Below are 20,175 nucleotides of genomic sequence, written 5' to 3' on the forward strand. Positions count from 1 at the left end.
AATAATGTGGTGCAATTTACGACGTCATGATAGAAAATTGTTTTATCGCGAAAAGACCACGCTTCGTCTTTGGTTGTTCTTTGCGATCGCGTAGCTATCTTATATTAAATTAAAATGTTGTAAATCAAATACCTCCGTTTTGAGGTTTTCATACAGCCACTAAACGTTTGCTGCTGCTAGTTGTTTAGTTCTTCGGGGGATTAGGTACAAACAATATGCATTTTAGCTATAATAGCGGTAATGTTATTTTGCAGATGAACTCTGTCTGTTCAACACCACTCTTTTGTCGGCTACTATATAAGTGTTATTAATAAAGTCACGAACGTCATTTCTTTAAAAATTGTTGTGTCGCACATCTCAATTAATGATAATAAAAAACAAAATAGTGTCGAATAACGAGTTTTTGTACCAGACTTTTCATGTGAACTATTTTAGGTGGGTGTTGGAAAATGCAAGATGGCTGTTACTGACGGAATACGGTCTCATATGGGGTTGTCCAAGTACATCCAATACCTAATGACGTCATGCTACGTAGAGATGTCCAAATAAATCCAATACCTAATGACGTCATGCTACGTAGAGATGTCCAAATACATCCAATACCTAACGACGTCATGCTACGTAGAGATGTCCAAATACATCCAATACCTAATGACGTCATGCTACGTAGAGATGTCCCAATGCCTCCAATACCTAATGACGTGACGCTACGTAGAGATGTCCAAATACATCCAATATCTAATGACGCCACGTCACGTAGAGATGTCCAAATACATCCAATATCTAATGACGTCAAACCACGTGGAGATGTCCAAATGCATCCATTACCTAATGACGTCAAGCCACGTGGAGATGTCCAAATGCATCCAATACCTAATGACGTGACGCCACGTAGATATATCCAAATGCATCCAATACCTAATGACGTCACGCAACGTAGATATGTCCAAATGCCTCCAACACCTAATGACGTCACGTCACGTAGAGATGTCCAAATGCATCCAATACCTAATGACGTCAAGCCACGTGGAGATGTCCAAATACATCCAATACCTAATGACGTCACGTCACGTAGAGATGTCCAAATGCATCCTATACCTAACGACGCCACGCAACGTAGATATGTCCAAATGTATCCAATACCTAATGACGTCAAGCCACGTGGAGATGTCCAAATACATCCAATACCTAATGACGTCAAGCCAGGTAGAGATGTCCAAGTACATCCAATACCTAATGACGTCATGCCACGTGGAGATGTCCAAATACATCTAATATCTAAGGACGCCAAGCCACGTCGACGTGTCACTCCACGTGAGTATTAAAAACGCTATGACGTAGACAATCGGAAAGTCATTCAACCTGCCACCTGGATCGCCCGGGTGTCCGTGTTAATCCCTCCACGCTCTGTCCTCACCCCACTATTTCTGTCAGCAGCCACGTCACAAAGCCCAAACACACACAGGATCCCACGCTGGTGTTTTCTTCCTAAACACCAACCTGTAGCAGTCGGCTGGCAGGTGCTATCAAAGAGCTGTAAAACAATGGTAAAGGCTATGTTTTCTCGCCAAACAAAACAGTCCCCCAGCGTAATGGAAGGGTTTGGCTTCCTGAACACTTAAAGAGGCGCTTCCTGACTTTGTAGCTTTGTCTCAAACTCTTTGGGAACTCTGCTATATCGATGTCAAAGCATTACCGCAAGATGTAGCAGGTTCGTGTGACAGGGTATACAATCATCATTTATTTAACGGTATCTTGTTCACACAACGTGGACATGATCAATACAAGTTCTAGGAAGGTAGCATGCGCTGTCCTTAACACCTTACGTAAGTTATTCTCAGTAAATATGTATTTGAATACAACATGTTCCGTCTTTGTCTTGAAGCGCTGTCTGAAGAAATGTCTCAAACAAATAGGTAAGGATTATGAGTAGAACGTTGTCGTGAGTGGAATAGAGATCTGTTCTGACAAGTATCCCGACGCATTGGTTTATACGCCACCTTTCTAATCTATCAGTATGTTTCACTGACGCACTTCTTCAATGACCGATATTCCTGTGTTGATCCTGGGAAAATATGTTCGCAGTACGTCATGTGTGTCCAAGAGCTGACTCAAGACGATCGACCCGTGAACATCGGGGTAGAATAGGTCTTCAGCAACCCAAGCTTGCCATAAAAGGCCACTATGCTTACCGTAAGAGGCGATTGACGGATTCGGGTGGTCAGGCTCGCTGGCATGGTTGATGCATGTCATCGTATCCCATGGATTGTCTGGTCCAGACTCAATTATTTACAGACCAACGTCATATAGCTGTAATATTGCTGAGTGCGGCGTTAAACAACAAACAAACAAAGTAAACACGATCGGGCCGTCAAGCTAGGTGACTTGACTGATGCGTGTCATCGTGACCGGATGGCGTGGATCGTTGGTCAGGCTTTTAGTCACGGGTTTGTCTGGTCCAGACAGGATTATGTACAGACCGCCGTGATTTATCTTGAATGTTATTGTGGCTTTGAACAGACTCACTCAATGAATCGTATTTATTTATGATAAACTTAAACTTAAACTATACATTTATATACCGCAGGTATCCGGGTACTAGTATCTGCTCAAATTTGCCTTTTTTATTGTATCCCCAACCAGTGGATCCGTTTCCATTCCAGTTATCATTCTCAACTCCCTGGGGAGTATACAACTTGAATTGTGAAGTCTGAACAGTTGTACAACCACCCCAGTGCACATACCGCACGGCCATGTTTGTTTAATGGTAGATGAAGTATTTGGACATCAGACAGCTCAGCGTGAAGATTGTCCGTTGATGGAGTGGCCATGACGCTGACATTATCACTGGGCATTCACAGCATTGCTGAGTCACAGCCTGGGGGATGACCGCGGAGGAATATGTCAAGCATCACAGTGATGGACTACTTGCCTCCCATCAGCAGCTTTGTCGGACAGTGTGATCAGGCGGAATATGCGGGCTGCACATACACCCAGGCAATCCGGAATTTATATTTGAATTCCGTTATCAGGAACTTCACGAAACCCATAAATTAATTCCTGATACAGAAGTCGGTTGGCAACCACTGCGTGTCTGTAAGCTACGGGGGTTACATGGACACGCCTACAATAACATATAGTCCCAGAAATAAAAAAATATATTCATGTTCCTACAACATTTAAATTAAAATCCAAAATGGAGCCCAGAACAATGCTAAATTCCTAGAGCAGAGACAACTAACACTTGCCAAATCATTCTGGGCTAAATTTTCATCCTTTCTCTAGGATCTTGGAAACAGACAAGGGCAAGCTCTTTCCCAGTGCCTGACTCCTTCGTTACTCTCCCGGCATGACCAGTGTCGACTCGGCCATTACAAAAATCTTGAAAATAATTTTACAAAAATCTTGAAAATAATTCCTCAAACCCAAAACCCAACTTACTCCTACGTTTTTACTACACTAATTAAAATTGATTATAGTTGAAATGAAAGATGCCAAATTGACAAAAAATATAAACAATTTAGCGCGAGAGGACTTATTCTGCGACACGACATCACCACTTGTTTTTTAAACATAATGGTTAGTCGGTCGTTAGTTGTAAAGCGCAGTAGGGAGCTGTGACGAGTGGCAGCGATAGTGTAGAGAGCTCCCCGAAAGGATCATCGCTGTAAGGAGCTTGGGGCATGAATGGCCCAATCGTCTCAGATTCCACAGTTCGTTGTGAAGAGTTGTGTCCCTTTGGCGTGCCAGAATTCTATGATAGTGGTTCGATTCCAGATTCGCCCTGATTATGATTTTTGGTTTGCTCGCAACATACCCCGGCTTCTGGTAAATGTCATGGATTTCTTGATACGTTGCGATAGAACTGAAATATTGTTAAAACCGGCGTTAAACCAAGATCATTCACTCACTAAAGGAGGAGAAATTTAGAAAGCTAAATGAGCTGTTGGGACCTGCACGACTACCGCAACTTCCATACCTTTAAATAGACTTACCGTAGCGCTAAATAGTATTCTGATACCATGGCGCTGAATGAAATGCTAAGTTCGGCTTCCTTCTATACTCTGTTTCATAAGCGAATATGCTTGTCGTAAGAGGCGATTGACGGGATCGGGTGGTCAGGTTCGCTGACTTGGTTGAAGCATGTCATCGATCCCAATTGCGTGGATCGATGCTCATGATATCAATCACTGGATTGTCTGGTCCAGACTCGATTATTTACAGAACGCCTTCATAAAGCTGGAATATTGCTGAGTGCGGCCTTAAACAACCAACCAACCAAACAACTGCTTCACAGACAAGGTATATCATGGCGTCATGTAAATAATCAAGTCTGGACCAGACAAACCGATGGTTGATATTCTGAGCACCAACTGACGTCGATTGAGGACGATGACACACAATGAACATTTTGATTCCTTGACCCGATTTCTTACGACAATTTGAGGGAACTGGGGTACTCAGCCACGGAATCCACGCGTGACAAAGTGCCCTGAAAATGAGTGCAATTATGGAGGACGTATAGAGTGCACTGAACTACTCCCGGCTCCAACATAACTCGGGAACCAATCAGATAATAACTCGTGTCAGAAAATGTCTCGCGAGCATAGCTTGGTGCTGTGTGTGGAACAAATGGCGTTACCTAATAACAAAGTCCCGCACTAACAAACAGACTGGAATGATTATTGTTTTGGGAATGCTGGCCGGCTGTAATCTAGTGCGTTTTATTTTCCACGTGAACGAGACCATCACGTGAGCAATTTGTGACCAAATCGCACCACTCGCCCCTTTCCGTAACCTTTGTATTCGTGAAAACTCGTGTCCTTGCTCAACAAAGGTAAGGTCAATTTTGTCACCACTCGGATTTTTCTTAAACCTACATTCAGCTTGTCCCGGAATGGCACGAGTTGGTCACGAATGAGAGAATCTTCTTGTTTGTTACGGAAAGATGCGAGTGGAGACGAATATACGCCTTTCGGCTTGTCCCGTAATGACACGAGTAGTCACGAATGTCGATAGCTTTGATCCACACTGTTTTTGTCGTCAGTGATCAAAAACTAGGCTGTAACAGTAAATTATCTATGAAATTGAGTTTAATAGTTTAGCCCTAAGCAGGTGCATAATTACTCACGTTATTTCTACCCTATGATACCATGTTGTAATTTAACACATCACGTAGATACGACGTACGGACCTTGTTTTCACGCTACAGGAATTATGTCGTCGACAGCTGTTCAGCGGCACATTGAGTTAGTACATCTTAACGAGAAGTCGTTTAATTAAATCTTCAAACACGACTCCATTCTATTTAAGAGCCCTAAGCACACTATATCAACAATAACGGCATATCGGGATGACATTTGAATGTTTTCAATCTGTGCGTTTCTTTGTGACTAGCTTTTGATCCATTACGCAACCCAAATGGTCTCGAATTTTTTGTTACGGCGGAAGGGGGGGGGGGGGGGGGGCGTGAGGGGGGATTCAGGACGCGAATAGGTCCCCTGGGTCATTGTTTGTGTTCGATACCATTACTGGTCTGTCTACCACGCCGTCATATAACTGGAATACTGTTAAACCCAACTTATTCACTCACTCACTCTAACTAGGCCCTATCATCTACCAGGATCTGTGACAAAGCTGTGAGTTGGCGTGTGCGCCTTAAAGTAACAGTCACTAATTCACATCACCCTATATGGTTATTAATCACACATAATACCATGTCGAAAATGTGCAGGTTATTCCTCGTTCCAAGTTAGCCACAACTTTAAACCATTCACACATCTCTGTACATTACCCCTCGTTAGGTACGGAATAGGTTCAAGGAACCTTGTGCATGTTCTGAATTCTCAAAGTAAATCTCTGCAGTCAGTTTTATTCCCTGAAATCCCCGACCCGACAGTTCCCCGCGCAACTCGGTAACCCTAGATAACCAGACCAGATGTATTGCTCACGCTCGACAGGCATTCCACCACCATCTGCCTGCTGCAGGCGGCAACAAAAGCCGCGTCCACTCCAACATAGACTAATAACATTTGGAAAGTAATTACTGATGGATTCCAGTTTTAAAGATTGATTATGTATGCTTATTTCTCTTCAAAACAAGCAATTCCAAAGAAATAACTTCTTGTGTATATTACCAGGAAATAGAGTTGCCGACACACGTAGTGAGGATCCTGACAATTCGTTCGTCTTACATTTCGGTTATGGTTAGTTTTGTTTCAACATGCAGTCGAAGTGCTGTACTTGAAATGCACGCAGACAATTCGTGTAGTCAACTTTGAAAATATTGTTGTTTCACCTTAGTCACACCATTTATTTTAAATTTCACTAAAAGGAAATAAAAGAAGTGAGGCTGCCATTGTGTTTTTAATCTCGATGGGGAAGTTGAATGGCCAATACTGAATGATGTTTACACCGCAAACTGTGAATAACCGGAGGCAAATTAGTGCGAGAACCGTCCACCACGTCAGGGCAGGATGACACTGCCAGTTTCAACTGCCACAAATTAAATCCTGGTGATGCTCATGTTAGCTCATGACTTGCTCATGACATGCTCATGACAACCATTGCGACCGTGACTTCTTCTGCTCCGGACTCCTGACGCCACGAATTGATAAGGTATATTACAGAATGTAGAATTCATTATTAGTTCGAGATTCATGGTCACTATCTACAAGTTTCCTTTTTATAGAGGGACGAAATTTTGGTAATCGTCTGCATAATATAGGCACGGACCGTAGTCCATTAGTCCGAGAGAGGTGGACATTTGGTAGGATTACTTGTTTTCTCAGAATTTCAAGTTATGACAAAACACGTATCCGAATAGAATTGGGGGTTTGTATCGCTGGTTTTGAGAAGACCCCTAAACGACTAGTTTGAAACCTCGTTAATCCAGACTTCACCGTTCCAAGTGATTTCGCCCGGTTAATTTAGTTCCGGTAGAATGGATTATGGGTACGGAGCAATGTTCCTTTGGTTACGTATTGAAATACCCATCAAGTGTCCAGACGAGCGGGGTTGGGACTATAGAGGTGTCACTGTATATTGTGGGGAGATTCATTAGTTTAAGAGTACCTCCACTCACTATCCCGCACAATGCCCTCTCTTATAAGATCCCCACACCATCTACCAACCTGTCGCAAGTACCAAGCAACCCCAATTAATGAGGCTGTCAACCCCATTTTTGTACGCGGGATTCGGTTGTTTATTTAGAGGGTTTTCAGGACTTTGCAGAGTGGTACGCGGGACGCAAATATAATCGTATTCGGTTCGCAGATTCAACATTTTACAAAAATAATAATGGTGAACGAATAAAGATCCTTCATGGATGATATTGTTTCGATATTATTTCAGTAATTTAACTTCTGATATCACCCTTTTCTCAATGCTTTTGAGTCCCATGAAGATTCCTGGTAAGAATAGGTCTTCAGAAACCCATGCTTGTCGTAAGAGGCGACTAACGGGATCACATGGTCAGGCTCGCTGACTTGGTTGATTGCATGTCATCATATCCCAATTGCGTAGATCGATGCGCATGATGTCAATCACTTTATTGTCTGGTCTATACTCGATTATTTACAGACCGCCGTCATATAGCTGGAATATTGCTGAGCGCGGCGTTAAACACAAACAAACAAACAAATCATTGCTTTTGAAATTTGTGTTAAGTAGTATTCGGAATCAGGGATGAGCAATAAGACTCACAGTGAAAAATTAGATGGTATTCAGGATTCAGTGTAGGGCGGGGTTTGCACCCTCACTTATAAACAGCAGGCGTTGGTGACTGAAAAAAACGTCATCTTCACGTTACTGGCTGCTTCAACGCTGCATGGAGTCCACACTAGAGTCTGTGTAGAGACCTGCAGTATCGGACTACGCGACAGCCGTGGCAGGCACGTGTTGCTCCTCGCTGTCAGCGCTGTGATGGCGTTGCCACACGTGCAGTTTTGTAACAAGAATGCTAAGCCGTTAAAACACGTGCATGTTTACACCATGGCCAATTACTTGGCGATTAACTCATATTGCAAGAACACCGAGAGGGGCCGTATATCTGTTCACTCCGTCTCATTACTGTTAATCAGCACATGCTGTGTCTATCTGGAACCTCTATCTGGAACATTTTTCATACCCGATAATTGTTTGGCCTGTTTCTTAAGTGGCAACATCGACAGTCAGTATGTAAACTGTGTTTCATCATAGAAATTCGAGTCATCTAATGTTATTTACGACTTGCTGAAACACAAGAAGTGTATGTTGTTTTTCTTCTCAACACCATCTGATTAACGATCTAAATAATCTAATTCAGTCTGTAAAAAAGGTGTATTTTTCGTGTGTTTTCTCTCTCTATGTTTCCTAACGAAGAAAGGAAATGTCAAGTGCAGGTGCGCTAACGAATGTTGTTGTACGACGCAGTCGGTTTATTTTTGTTTACGGTCAGCTTCCAGCCAAATGGCGGCGGTCGCAGTCAGCAAGTTTACAGGACAATACAAAAATACATTTTTTTAAGGCAAACTGTGCTGTAGATATCATCAGAAACCTTTATTACCCTCCTCCTCTTCATCCTCCTCATCATCATCATCATCATCATCATCATCATCAACATCATCATCATCATCATCATCATCAACATCATCATCATCATCAACATCATCAGCATCATCATACACACAAAGGATAAACGCGTTTCGACAATATTATGAAAAAATATAAATATCAGAGAATAAGCCACTGTTTATTTGAGATGCCCCCCATGCAGATGCCGTAACAGGTTGGCAGTGGTGCTATTTCCGTGACAACCAACCTTCACAGCGGTGTAGGTAAACAGACATCAGCTGACATCACAGGCGCTCCTACACTCACAACCAAACAAATGAAAACCTGCTGTTGTGTTTGATACGTTAGATAGGTACATATGCAGGTCCGAAACAACTCAAGAATTTCGGGTATTTTCTTGACTTCCAAAAAAATTATCATCCTGTGTATCAGTGTTGTATATGAATAACTGTCGTCATGTTACCTTCCCTCAAATAATACCAAGACCAAGAACGAATATATTTCTACAATTGCAGGATTAGAAGTTCATCATTTGCTGATCAATAAGTAAATGTTGTTTCACACTCCGGTCTGAGTAATTTAAAATATCACGGGTCCTTGTGAACAAATGAATCGGGGCTTGACAAACCAATGGTTGACAGCACGAGCACCGAGGAACACCGCCGGGTTACGGTGACACAGATTCAGTCAGGCTAAACATCCTAACCACAAGTACTCATTTTAGTCTGCTCTTACGCTTGTTTGTTTGTTTGTTTGTTGTTTAACGCCGCACTCTGCAATATTCCAGTTTTATGACGGTGGTCTGAAAATAATCGAGTCTGGACCGAACAATCCAGTGATTGACATCATGAGCATCGATCCACGCAATTGGGATACGATGACATGCATCAACCAAGTCAGCGAGCCTGACCACCCGATCCCGTTAGTAGCCTCTTTCGACAAGCATAGTCACCTTTTACAGCAAGCATGGGTTGCTGAAGACCTATTCTACCCCGGATCTTCACGGGTCTGCCCTTACGACATGCGCCGGATGCTAGGGCCCTAGTCTGCTCCGGTATTCCAAAAGACTCTATCAGCACAGGATATTTCACGCGCAAAGAGCAGATTTAATCTCCAGTAAAATATTTGAATCTCACTGTCGTGTGCCCGTTTTAAAGCTTCTAAAAACTAAAGTGGCGTCACCCACTCACTCTAGCATACTGAACGTACACAACGTTCACAGTCTCGAGATGTTGCCGGTGGGGTAGCAAGGTAGAGGTCACGCCGTACTCTCGTCTAGCTGACGCCCGTCATAAAGTATGAAGCGTGATTACACAACAGCAACACTAGGTCTAGGTTGCCTCTGGTAAATTATGAAATTTGGAATCCCATTTCCTGGTTAAATAGGCGGTCACGTGTCATCGTGTTGGTTGAATATGCTTCTCGATATCAACTCGACGACTGGCAGTGTGATACTCGACTTCAACTCGGGTACTGGATGTGTGATACTCGAAATTCGAGTGTCTCTGGTGTAGGGCTGAGACGAGTCCAAATTTACTACCCGGGTACCCACCCCACTATTACCCGACCCTACACGGGTATCGGCTGTAGGTCTCAAGAGATAGGTCCAAATGTCCAATTGGGAACAGATTGACCGTAAAAACAAAATGACTGGCAAAATGTATTTAGATACTCGTATAAAACGAACTTGTCATGCATACACTGAAGTTGACTTAAGTTTTATCTTTATTCAAAAACATAAAGTGAGAAGGAATGTGTGGATAGTCAGAAAGAAATGTTAACATTTGTGACTAGTAGCGCAACCATGGAGTTCCAGATAAGTTTGCCATTAAACAATATATCACGTGACTAACCACGTGTCCGGGTAGTCCTGTGGGTACCTACTCAGTACCCACCCGACCCGAGTACCCGAGTTACCCGTCCCAGTCCTACTGTGGTGTGACCTCAACTCGAATACCCGAGGTGTAATATTCGACTCGGTTCCAAGTACTTGTAAAGGCCAAATCTTGCCGTGAATGAACACTTAGGCGAGAATTTGTTTTGTTTTGTTTGTTTGTTGTTTAACGCCGCACTTAGCAATAGTCCAGCAATATGAAACATAATCGGGGGTATCTGGGATTCGAACACACGAAACCAACACGCCTAAAGAACGTACCTTTTCACAGTGAACTGTGTGGAGACCAACTGTTTGTGAAGTTACATTGTTTTGTTTGTTGTTTAACGTCAGCAATATTCCATCTGTATACCGGCCGTGTATAATCGAGTCTGGATCAGACAATCCAGTGATTGATTACATGAGCATCGATCTACGCAATTGGGATACGATGACATGCATCAACCAAGTCAGCGAGCCTGACCACCCGATCCTGTTAGTCGCCTCTTACGACAAGCATGGGTTGGTGAAGACCTTTTCTAACCCGATCTTCACGGGTCAATTAAGCTGGAAGCCACGGGTCATTGCACTCAAAGAAAGCATCTGTACCCAAGGATTGTCCTCAGGACACAACACACTTAAAAAAAGACTCATACATTTGAAGAAAAACGTCAGGATATCGTATAAAACCTACAATGTGATAGGCTTAGATTTTAATTTGTCACGAAACAGACCAACACTGTATTCTGTATTTACAAGAGCGTCAATCTGGATTATGGTGATTCGAGCACGTATCTGAAGGCTCTTAGTGTATCGTGATGACATCAGGGTCAAACGAGTGCAAAGCAGGCAAGGGTTCAACGGGAAAGCGTCCTAGATATTTAGATTGGCACGAATACCGGAATCTTAAGAGGCACAAACTCGGAGACCAAGACGTACATTATATTACAATGTTTGTTATCGGATAATAATGTGTCTGTTCCGATACAACGTGTTGTACTTCATGATCTGTTCAAACAGAATGTAACTGAGCAGTTGGAAAAAACTATTCAGAATGAATTATGCTGAATATGTTTGAGGGAAATAGGTTTCAACGATTTTGTTGAAAGCTGACACCCATAAGCTATATCTATGCTCTTGTATACTCGAGTTGGATGACCGTTAATGCTGAGAGATCAGCAGAGTGGTGTGCACGGTTGTCCAGTGTTGCTAAATGACCAGCTGGATGGTGTGCACGGTTGTCCAATGTTGCTAAATGACAAGCTGGGTGGTGTGCACGGTTGTCCAGTGTTGCTAAATGACCAGCTGTGTGGTGTGCACGGTTGTCCAGTGTTGCTAAATGACCAGCAGAGTGGTGTGCACGGTTGTCCAGTGTTGCTAAATGACCAGCAGAGTGGTGTGCACGGTTGTCCAGTGTTGCTAAATGACCAGCTGGGTGGTGTGTATGGTCGCCAGTGTTGCTAAATGACCAGCAGAGTGGTGTGCATGGTTGTCCAGTGTTGCTAAATGACCAACAGAGTGGTGTGAACGGTTGTCCAGTGCTGCTAAATGACCAGCAGAGTGGTGTGCACGGTTGTCCAGTGTTGCTAAATGACCAGCTGGGTGGTGTGTATGGTCGCCAGTGTTGCTAAATGACCAGCAGAGTGGTGTGCATGGTTGTCCAGTGTTGCTAAATGACCAACAGAGTGGTGTGAACGGTTGTCCAGTGCTGCTAAATGACCAGCAGAGTGGTGTGCACGGTTGTCCAGTGTTGCTGAATGACCAGCAGAGTGGCGTGCACGGTTGTCCAGTGTTGCTAAATGACCAGCAGAATGGTGTGCACGGTTTCCAGTGTTGCTAAATGACCAGCTGGGTGGTGTGTATGGTTGTCCAGTGTTGCTGAGTGACCAGGAGAGTGGTGTGCACGGTTGTCCAGTGTTGCTAAATGACCAGCTGGGTAGTGTGCACGGTTGTCCAGTGTTGCTAAATGACCAGCAGAGTGATGTGCACGGTTGTCCATTGTTGCTAAATGACCAGCTGGGTAGTGTGCACGGTTGTCCAGTGTTGCTAAATGACCAGCAGAGTGATGTGCACGGTTGTCCAGTGTTGCTAAATGACCAGCTGGGTGGTGTGTATGGTTGTCCAGTGTTGCTAAATGACCAGCAGAGTGGTGTGCACGGTTTCCAGTGTTGCTTAATGACCAGCAGAATGGTGTGCACGGTTTCCAGTGTTGCTAAATGACCAGCATGGTGGTGTGTATGGTTGTCCAGTGTTGCTGAATGACCAGCTGGGTGGTGTGCACGGTTTCCAGTGTTGCTAAATGACCAACAGAGTGGTGTGCACGGTTGTCCAGTGCTGCTAAATGACCAGCAGAGTGGTGTGCACGGTTGTCCAGTGTTGCTGAATGACCAGCAGAGTGGTGTGCACGGTTGTCCAGTGTTGCTAAATGACCAGCAGAATGGTGTGCACGGTTTCCAGTGTTGCTAAATGACCAGCATGGTGGTGTGTATGGTTGTCCAGTGTTGCTGAATGACAAGCTGGGTGGTGTGCACGGTTGTCCAGTGTTGCTAAATGACAAGCTGGGTGGTGTGAATGGTTGTCCAGTGTTGCTAAATGACCAGCAGAGTGGTGTGCACGGTTTCCAGTGTTGCTAAATGACCAGCTGGGTGGTGTGTATGGTTGTCCAGTGTTGCTGAATGACCATCTGGGTGATGTGCACGGTTGTCCAATGTTGCTAAATGACCAGGTGGGTGGTGTGTATGGTTGTCCAGTGTTGCTAAATGACCAGCAGAGTGGTGTGTATGGTTGTCCAGTGTTGCTAAATGACCATCTGAGTGGTGTGTATGGTTGTCCAGTGTTGCTGAATGACCAGCTGGGTGGTGTGCACGGTTGTCCAGTGTTGCTAAATGACCAGCATGGTGGTTTGTATGGTTGTCCAGTGTTGCTAAATGACCATCTGAGTGGTGTGCACGGCTGTCCAGTGCTGCTAAATGACCAGCTGGGTGGTGTGTATGGCTGTCCAGTGCTACTAAATGACCAGCTGGGTGGTGTGCACGGTTGTCCAGTGTTGCTAAATGACCAGCTGGGTGGTTTGCCTCATTTAAACAGGATATTTATCAGAAGTGTCTGAAGTTACTAGAGCCTTGTGTTTGTTTACTGCCACTACATGTAACAAAAGGAGCCTTGAAACGAAAAAAACCGAAATTGTCTCTTTGTGTACTACTAAAGTAACAGCGTAGAAAGAGAAGTAATATTGTACGCAGTTGTAGTGGTGGTTAACGTGTAGAAGTACTACTGCCACTTGTTGTAGCCATTTGTGTCAACGATAATGTCTCTTCTACGTATCTCAAACTGTCTTGTCTGTTTGTTTCTAATTAAATGTCTAAATCACTGTGTCTCATCTATCAGTATGGATAGTATCTATTTCTATCATTGCCCAGTCGTCTAAGGCGCAGCGATTCGCTGTACAGAGTTGCGTCCCTTGGCCACGCCAGAAACCTATGATTGTGGGTTCGAATCCCGGTTCGTCCCAATTATGTTTCTAGGTTTGTCAGCACCATACCCGTGCTCGTGGGTTTTACCGAAGTGGTAAACGTCTGAGACCTGCATCACTTCGGGCTTTCCTCCCACATTAAGCTGACATACCGCGATATAACTGGAATACTGTTAAAAGCGGCGTTAAACCAAACTCACTCACTCACTCACTATTTCTATCAATGATAGTGTCTCTTCAACACATCTCTATCACAGCGGTCAACCTATGTATATATATCAACGTGTCTGATCTAAGTATCGCAATCAAAGTGTCTCATCTGTTCCAGATTGTGAAGACATCCGGGACCTGGGGTTCTCCACCAATGGGACCTACCACATCAGACCAAACGGTTCCTCCATCCACTTCACCGTCGTGTGCGAGTTCCACGCCACCTCCGCGTGGACCCTCATCCAACGTCGGTTCGACGGCTCCCTCAACTTCTTCAGGAAGTGGGAGGATTACAAACACGGCTTCGGAAACCTTACCTCGGAGTTCTGGCTGGGGAATGAAAAAATCCATCTCTTAACCCGCCAGAGGGCGTACGGGTTAGGTATAGACATGTGGGACTGGCCCGACCCCAGCAAGGAGGACGATGTGAGTGCGCACTACTTCTCCCAGAGTAGTTACTTCCGGGTTGACAATGAGACATCTCACTACAGGCTTCACGTGCCTCAGGACTACTTTTCTTATACGGGTTTTGGCGGAAGTGGACTAAGGGTCCATGCGGGGCCTTTTTTGACCTACGACCATGTCACAACGCGCATGCGTGGAAACTGTGCAGTTAAATTTCATTGTGGTTGGTGGTTCTCTACGTGTGTTCGGAACGCCAACTTCAACGGCCGCTACTACGACGGTGGGTACGAGAACGTGAACAGCAGGACCAGATCGAGGGATGATATCTATTGGCCAAACATTGAACAATCCTTAAAAAGGACGACACTTAAAATACAGAGGGTGAACGAAACAGTTGTAGATGTATTTTGGTAGTGAATGCATGAGTTTATCTACATCCGTCCGTGAAAGGTTCTTTTGTATTTTCCTGTATGAGTGTTATATGTATAGCAAATAAATATATCTATATTATACCCTCCCCAGGAATACGTTATTAGAAAAACATAGTATTTATTACCGAAATAATGTTGTGGTCATAATTATTAATTTATCGACAACAGAACACAAATAATAATAATGATGATGTGGACTTGATGGCTTCACACATACTGATTCAGCAGGTAACGAAAGAGACAGACACAAAAACGTTTACTTTCCTTCTCAAACCGCTGTGTATTTGTAATGGGGAGATAAAAAACCAGAACTTTACCAAAATTAGTGTAAAGAACACAACATGTACAAGGCACATTTCTTGAACACATTAAACTTGTTTGATATTTTTTTATTAAAAAAATCCTTCTTCAGCAAAAATAAACACCAGCACACATTAAATCATGATAGAAAATGGAAGGAGTGCTTCTAACTATTATACAACATGATCACAGAAACCGTCGTTTTTTGAGGATTAAAACAAATTATGGAACGATCGTTATAATTTATGTGCCAGATTTTCGTTTCAGAATATCTATATTCTGTGGGTAACATAACTCTTTTTGTCGATCAATTCGGGATTAGCACACAACATATATTTCGCTTTCATTACACCTCTAGAATCACAACTATAATCTCACAGTTATTTCTTTCAATTCAGTTTTTGAGTTAGCGAGTATGATCACTTGACCTGAAACAGTATTCCAGCTCTGTAACGTGATGAAGATGCTACCTCTCATGAAACACAAGGAGACAGGTATTTAGTTTACAGACCAAGGATCATAATCAGGCTGAATCAGCAATTCAAACACAAGATCAGCGGATCCTGATATTACCATGATATTACCCAACTCTGCACCACGACTTGCTGCGCCTAAACTTGATAGTGAGTGAGTGAGATAACCAACGTTTCTAACACCATGCCATGGCATGTCAGTTATAGAGAACAAGCCACAAGTGATGCTGACCGGAACCATTTTCCATTTATAAGTCACGAGCACGGATACAGTGCTGAAAAATACAATGAGAGAGCGAACGTATATTTTTATTGTACCTTCTGGTCAGGAATGGGCTTTGTTTCGCAAAAATAAACAATCTATTTCTGATCAATAATTGCCTTCAACAGACTCGATAAATTACACAACACTTGTTTCTGCAAAGATTTGATCTCCTTGCCGCCACATGTAATCTGAGTTATTACCTGCACACATGTTTTCCATTCATCGACAAGTACGTGGAAATATTAATGTTATTGACTTTGTGCAAAAGAAAATATTTCGCTGTCGATCATAACATTACCAGCGACAAAAATCCTGTTTAAAAATAACGTGGCATGTGTGCACAGTATATACCTGCAATTAGCATAATTACTTCCTAGATACTCGTCAAGAACGCTTCCAAGGATGACATAAACATGCATATAGACTGTTCGCCCCTACGCCGCAGCATGGTCAAGGACACCGCCATGACCTTCACGTGATACTGTTCATGTTAGCGGGATGTGATTTATTTAATGGAACTGAAAGCAAGGGCCAGGTGGTCCTATCTTAAATAACTCCCAGTTGGTGGAACTTTAATTGACCTTAATAGCAGTCCCATGTGTGACATGAACATATGTGAACAGTTAAAGGACAGTTAAATCAATTAGTCTCAAATAAACTTCTTGGACCGAGATATCGCTGCGAAGCCCAAAACTGTTTGACTGATGATTCAGATTATTAGCGAAGAAAGGATTCGGCTCGTATTCGTGATTTATGTTTTAAAGATTATTTAGGCAATTAGAAATATTTATTCGTTTTCGTCTGAAATGTCGCCTCTTTCAGAATAGAACAAACCTCTTTCATATTTAATTACTAAAATACCGAATAAAATACTCTGATTTTCTTTGGATTGCCAATACTGTATTATCGTCTATACTATGTTTTAAGACAGTTCAGGGAAAATATTACATCCGATGAACGAGTGATAGAATTGTGTGGTCTTATGTTGTTTTTATTGGAACAGCTCCGAGGTTTTAAATTATTAAGCGATAAAACACACATAAAACCTCCAACAAGACTCGCCAGCAGGAGATAAAAAATGTGTTTTATTAAGGTCTAGTTGTTATTGTTGCTGTGAGATCTAGGGTTTCGTTAGTGAATATGATCATAAAGAGCGAGATAATTCTCACCACTGAGGCGAGTGTGGAGTTTGTTTGGTACCACTCCCCTACTTGTTTCTATTGTTTATTTGTTTGTTTGTTTATTTGTTTGTTTGTTTGTTTGTTTGTTTAACGCCGCACTCAGCCATACTCCAGCTATATGACGGCGGTCTTTAAATAATCGAGTCTGGACCAGACAATACAGTGAGGTCATGAGCATCGATCTACGCATTTGGGATACGATGACATGCATCAACCAAGTCAGCGAGCCTGACCTCCCGACCCGTCTCATCTTTCAGCAAGCATAGATGCCTTTTAAGTACAAGCATGGGTTGCGGAAGACCTGTTCAAACCCAGATCTTCACGGGTGGCTTGCCACATGTAAGTCATATCACCGTACTCTGAAGTTCTGATTTCAATAATGAAATTGTATGGGCTTTTTGTCGGTCAAACACCAATATGTGCAGAAAAGAAATACTAGCTGATATACTCACAGTAGAGGAGGGTGTTTTCTCGTCCAAAAGAAAATAATACATTTAATAACAGTAATTTTAGTTATAACAAGTTCGTTATATCCGTAGTTCGTAATATATCTCGATATATATATGATAAGTGAAAGAAGTGTAATGCAATAAGTGTTATGTACGTAGAGATACATCAATACAAGACTGTATTTTGAAGTACATCAATACAAGACTGTATTTTGAAGTACATCAATACAAGAATGTATATTGAAGTACATCAATACAAGACTGTATGTTGAAGTACATCAATACAAAACTGTATGTTGAAGTACATCAATACAAGACTGTATGTTGAGGTACACCAATACAAGACTGTATGTTGAAGTACATCAATACAAGACTGTATTTTGAAGTACATCCATACAAGACTGGCCACTCAGTACTACATATTAAAGTAATGTAATGTATGTTGAAGTACATCCATACAACACTGGCCACCCTGTACTACATATTAAAGTAATGTAATGTATGTTGAAGTACATCCATACGAGACTGACAATTATGTGGGCGAGGAACCAGTTGATAAATGTCCCGAACAAATGTTACCCCCTTCAAGTCAAAGACCTATCGTGCCTTTGATCTCTGTGATGACGGAAATCTGCCTCAGTGATCTGACGTCGAGGTGGAACTTCTTAATGTCCTATCAAAATGTCAACCGTAACACAAGTCGAAACAAGACTTCTTGTACAAAGAAGGTGCAGGTCTGTGATTCTGGAGATAATGGCGACTCATACGGGGCAACGCTCGGTTTCCGGCGAAAAAAGTTCAAAACTGAATCTGGCGAATATATAACCCTTTCTTTTCATGTAAGGTGTGCAGATAAAACGGGGGCATGCTTCTGCCAGCTTCTCGCTGACTAACAAGCATCCAGGTGTTGGTGAAAAAGAGAAAATTTATTATCACTGAACATGCCATTCCCGCCAGTGCTAGCAATGCCATTAGCATGAAGAGTCTCCGTGAATTGGAGGGAATAGACCACACAGGGTATATTACACCACTTCATGCAGCTATTTTAGATTCCCTAAAAAGTGAATTAACGTCTTAACTGTAGGGTATGTTGTACTATTGTCGACGACTCAGATAGACTGGTTCTTTCGCTTTATAACCAAGAGACCTTTCGGTCGGATCCATAGTGAAGCCTCGTTAACGTAAAGTTTGACTTGGTTTGTTTGTTGTTTAACGCTGCACTCAGCAATATTCCAGCTATATGACGGCGCTCTGTAGATAACCGAGTCTGGACCAGACAATACAGTGATTGATATCATGAGCATCGATCTTCGCATTTGGGATACGATGACAAGCATCAACCACGTCAGCGAGCCAGTCCACCCGATCCCGTTAGTCGCCTTTTACAACAAGCATAGTCTCCTTTTACGGCAAGCATGGGTTGCTGAAGACCTATTTTACCCCTGATCTTCACGGGTCTAATTCACAGTCCCCCCATTCATGTATATATGTGTGTCGATATTATGACTTATTATAACTTGCGGACCGGTTTTTAATAATTGTATCGCTTTTAACTGTACCTGCCGTTAAGGATTCTTCCGAGACCTGTGAAGTTACATCCTCTTAAATGACATACGTGTCGAGATAATAGTTCGAGTTGACTATATTCACGGTGTTTGGTACGTGGAGTAGAATGCATAAATTGATATATTATATAAACATTTGAACTTGAACTCACACTGATCTATTAGAGGGTAATACTAGGTATACGCTTTGACCGTGCATATATGGTGTCGGGAGCTGACACAAAATGGAAATATGATACAAGATGTCGAACTCTATAAAAGTGGACTAATTAGAAAATCATGTTTGTAAGGTAAGGCTTTAGCGTAAGTACATAAGCAGAAAATATCAGTATAACAGATTCCCATGTAACTATATCAATACATTGTGAGAAGTGAGTATCAGCACCAAAGAAAAATGACAACATATCTTCTTCATCTTATAATTCCAACTTGACATAGGTTTCAACATCAAGCAGATCAATAAAAGTTGAAAATAGTTCATTTCTTTCCTGCAGTAGAGCTTCACAATGTAATATGATGTGATTATCATAATCAAAGGCATGCTTGTTACACAATAAACAGTCCCTGGAAGTTTTGTTTCGTGATGAAACTCTAACACAAAATTTCAAACTTGACCTCTGTTTCTGGATACAGATATGCTAGTTGCCATAATATATGGTGAGTAAGCTTTGTGTGTATTAGCATTAAGCGTGAAAGACCTCTATTGACAGAATCTTTTCTGCGCCACATATTTTCTTCATAAATGGTTTTATTAACCAGTTGCTTCCAGTTTCTCTTTGTATGAAATACACCACAGCTTACATATGTACAAAGGTTGTTTCGTAGGTTATACTTGTTAAGAACTGATAATAAATCTCCACATACAGATTTCGGATTAGTATGCACAAAAAAGATGTTTGGTAAAAGTGTTACAGGTTAAGTTACATAAGCGACCAAGCAGCTGAAGTTTACACTTGTTGATAAAGCAGATCATTGTCCAAAGCCCAAGATTAGCAAGA

General features: G+C 42.4%; 1 protein-coding gene across 1 annotated transcript in view; it reads left to right on the plus strand.

The window, feature by feature from the left end:
* The window catches only part of LOC124140560 (fibrinogen-like protein 1), a 34,423-nt gene extending 19,393 nt beyond the window's left edge, over positions 1-15,030 (plus strand). The window contains exon 2 of the mRNA XM_046508194.2: positions 14,227-15,030. Coding sequence (XP_046364150.2) covers positions 14,227-14,927 — 701 coding nt within the window. The 3' untranslated portion in view covers positions 14,928-15,030. The remainder of the gene's footprint in view (positions 1-14,226) is intronic.
* Positions 15,031-20,175: the final 5,145 nt, after the last annotated feature.

The sequence above is a fragment of the Haliotis rufescens genome, unplaced genomic scaffold (genome assembly GCF_023055435.1).
Source record: "Haliotis rufescens isolate VD_foot unplaced genomic scaffold, xgHalRufe1.0.p SCAF_6, whole genome shotgun sequence".
Taxonomy (NCBI): domain Eukaryota; kingdom Metazoa; phylum Mollusca; class Gastropoda; order Lepetellida; family Haliotidae; genus Haliotis; species Haliotis rufescens.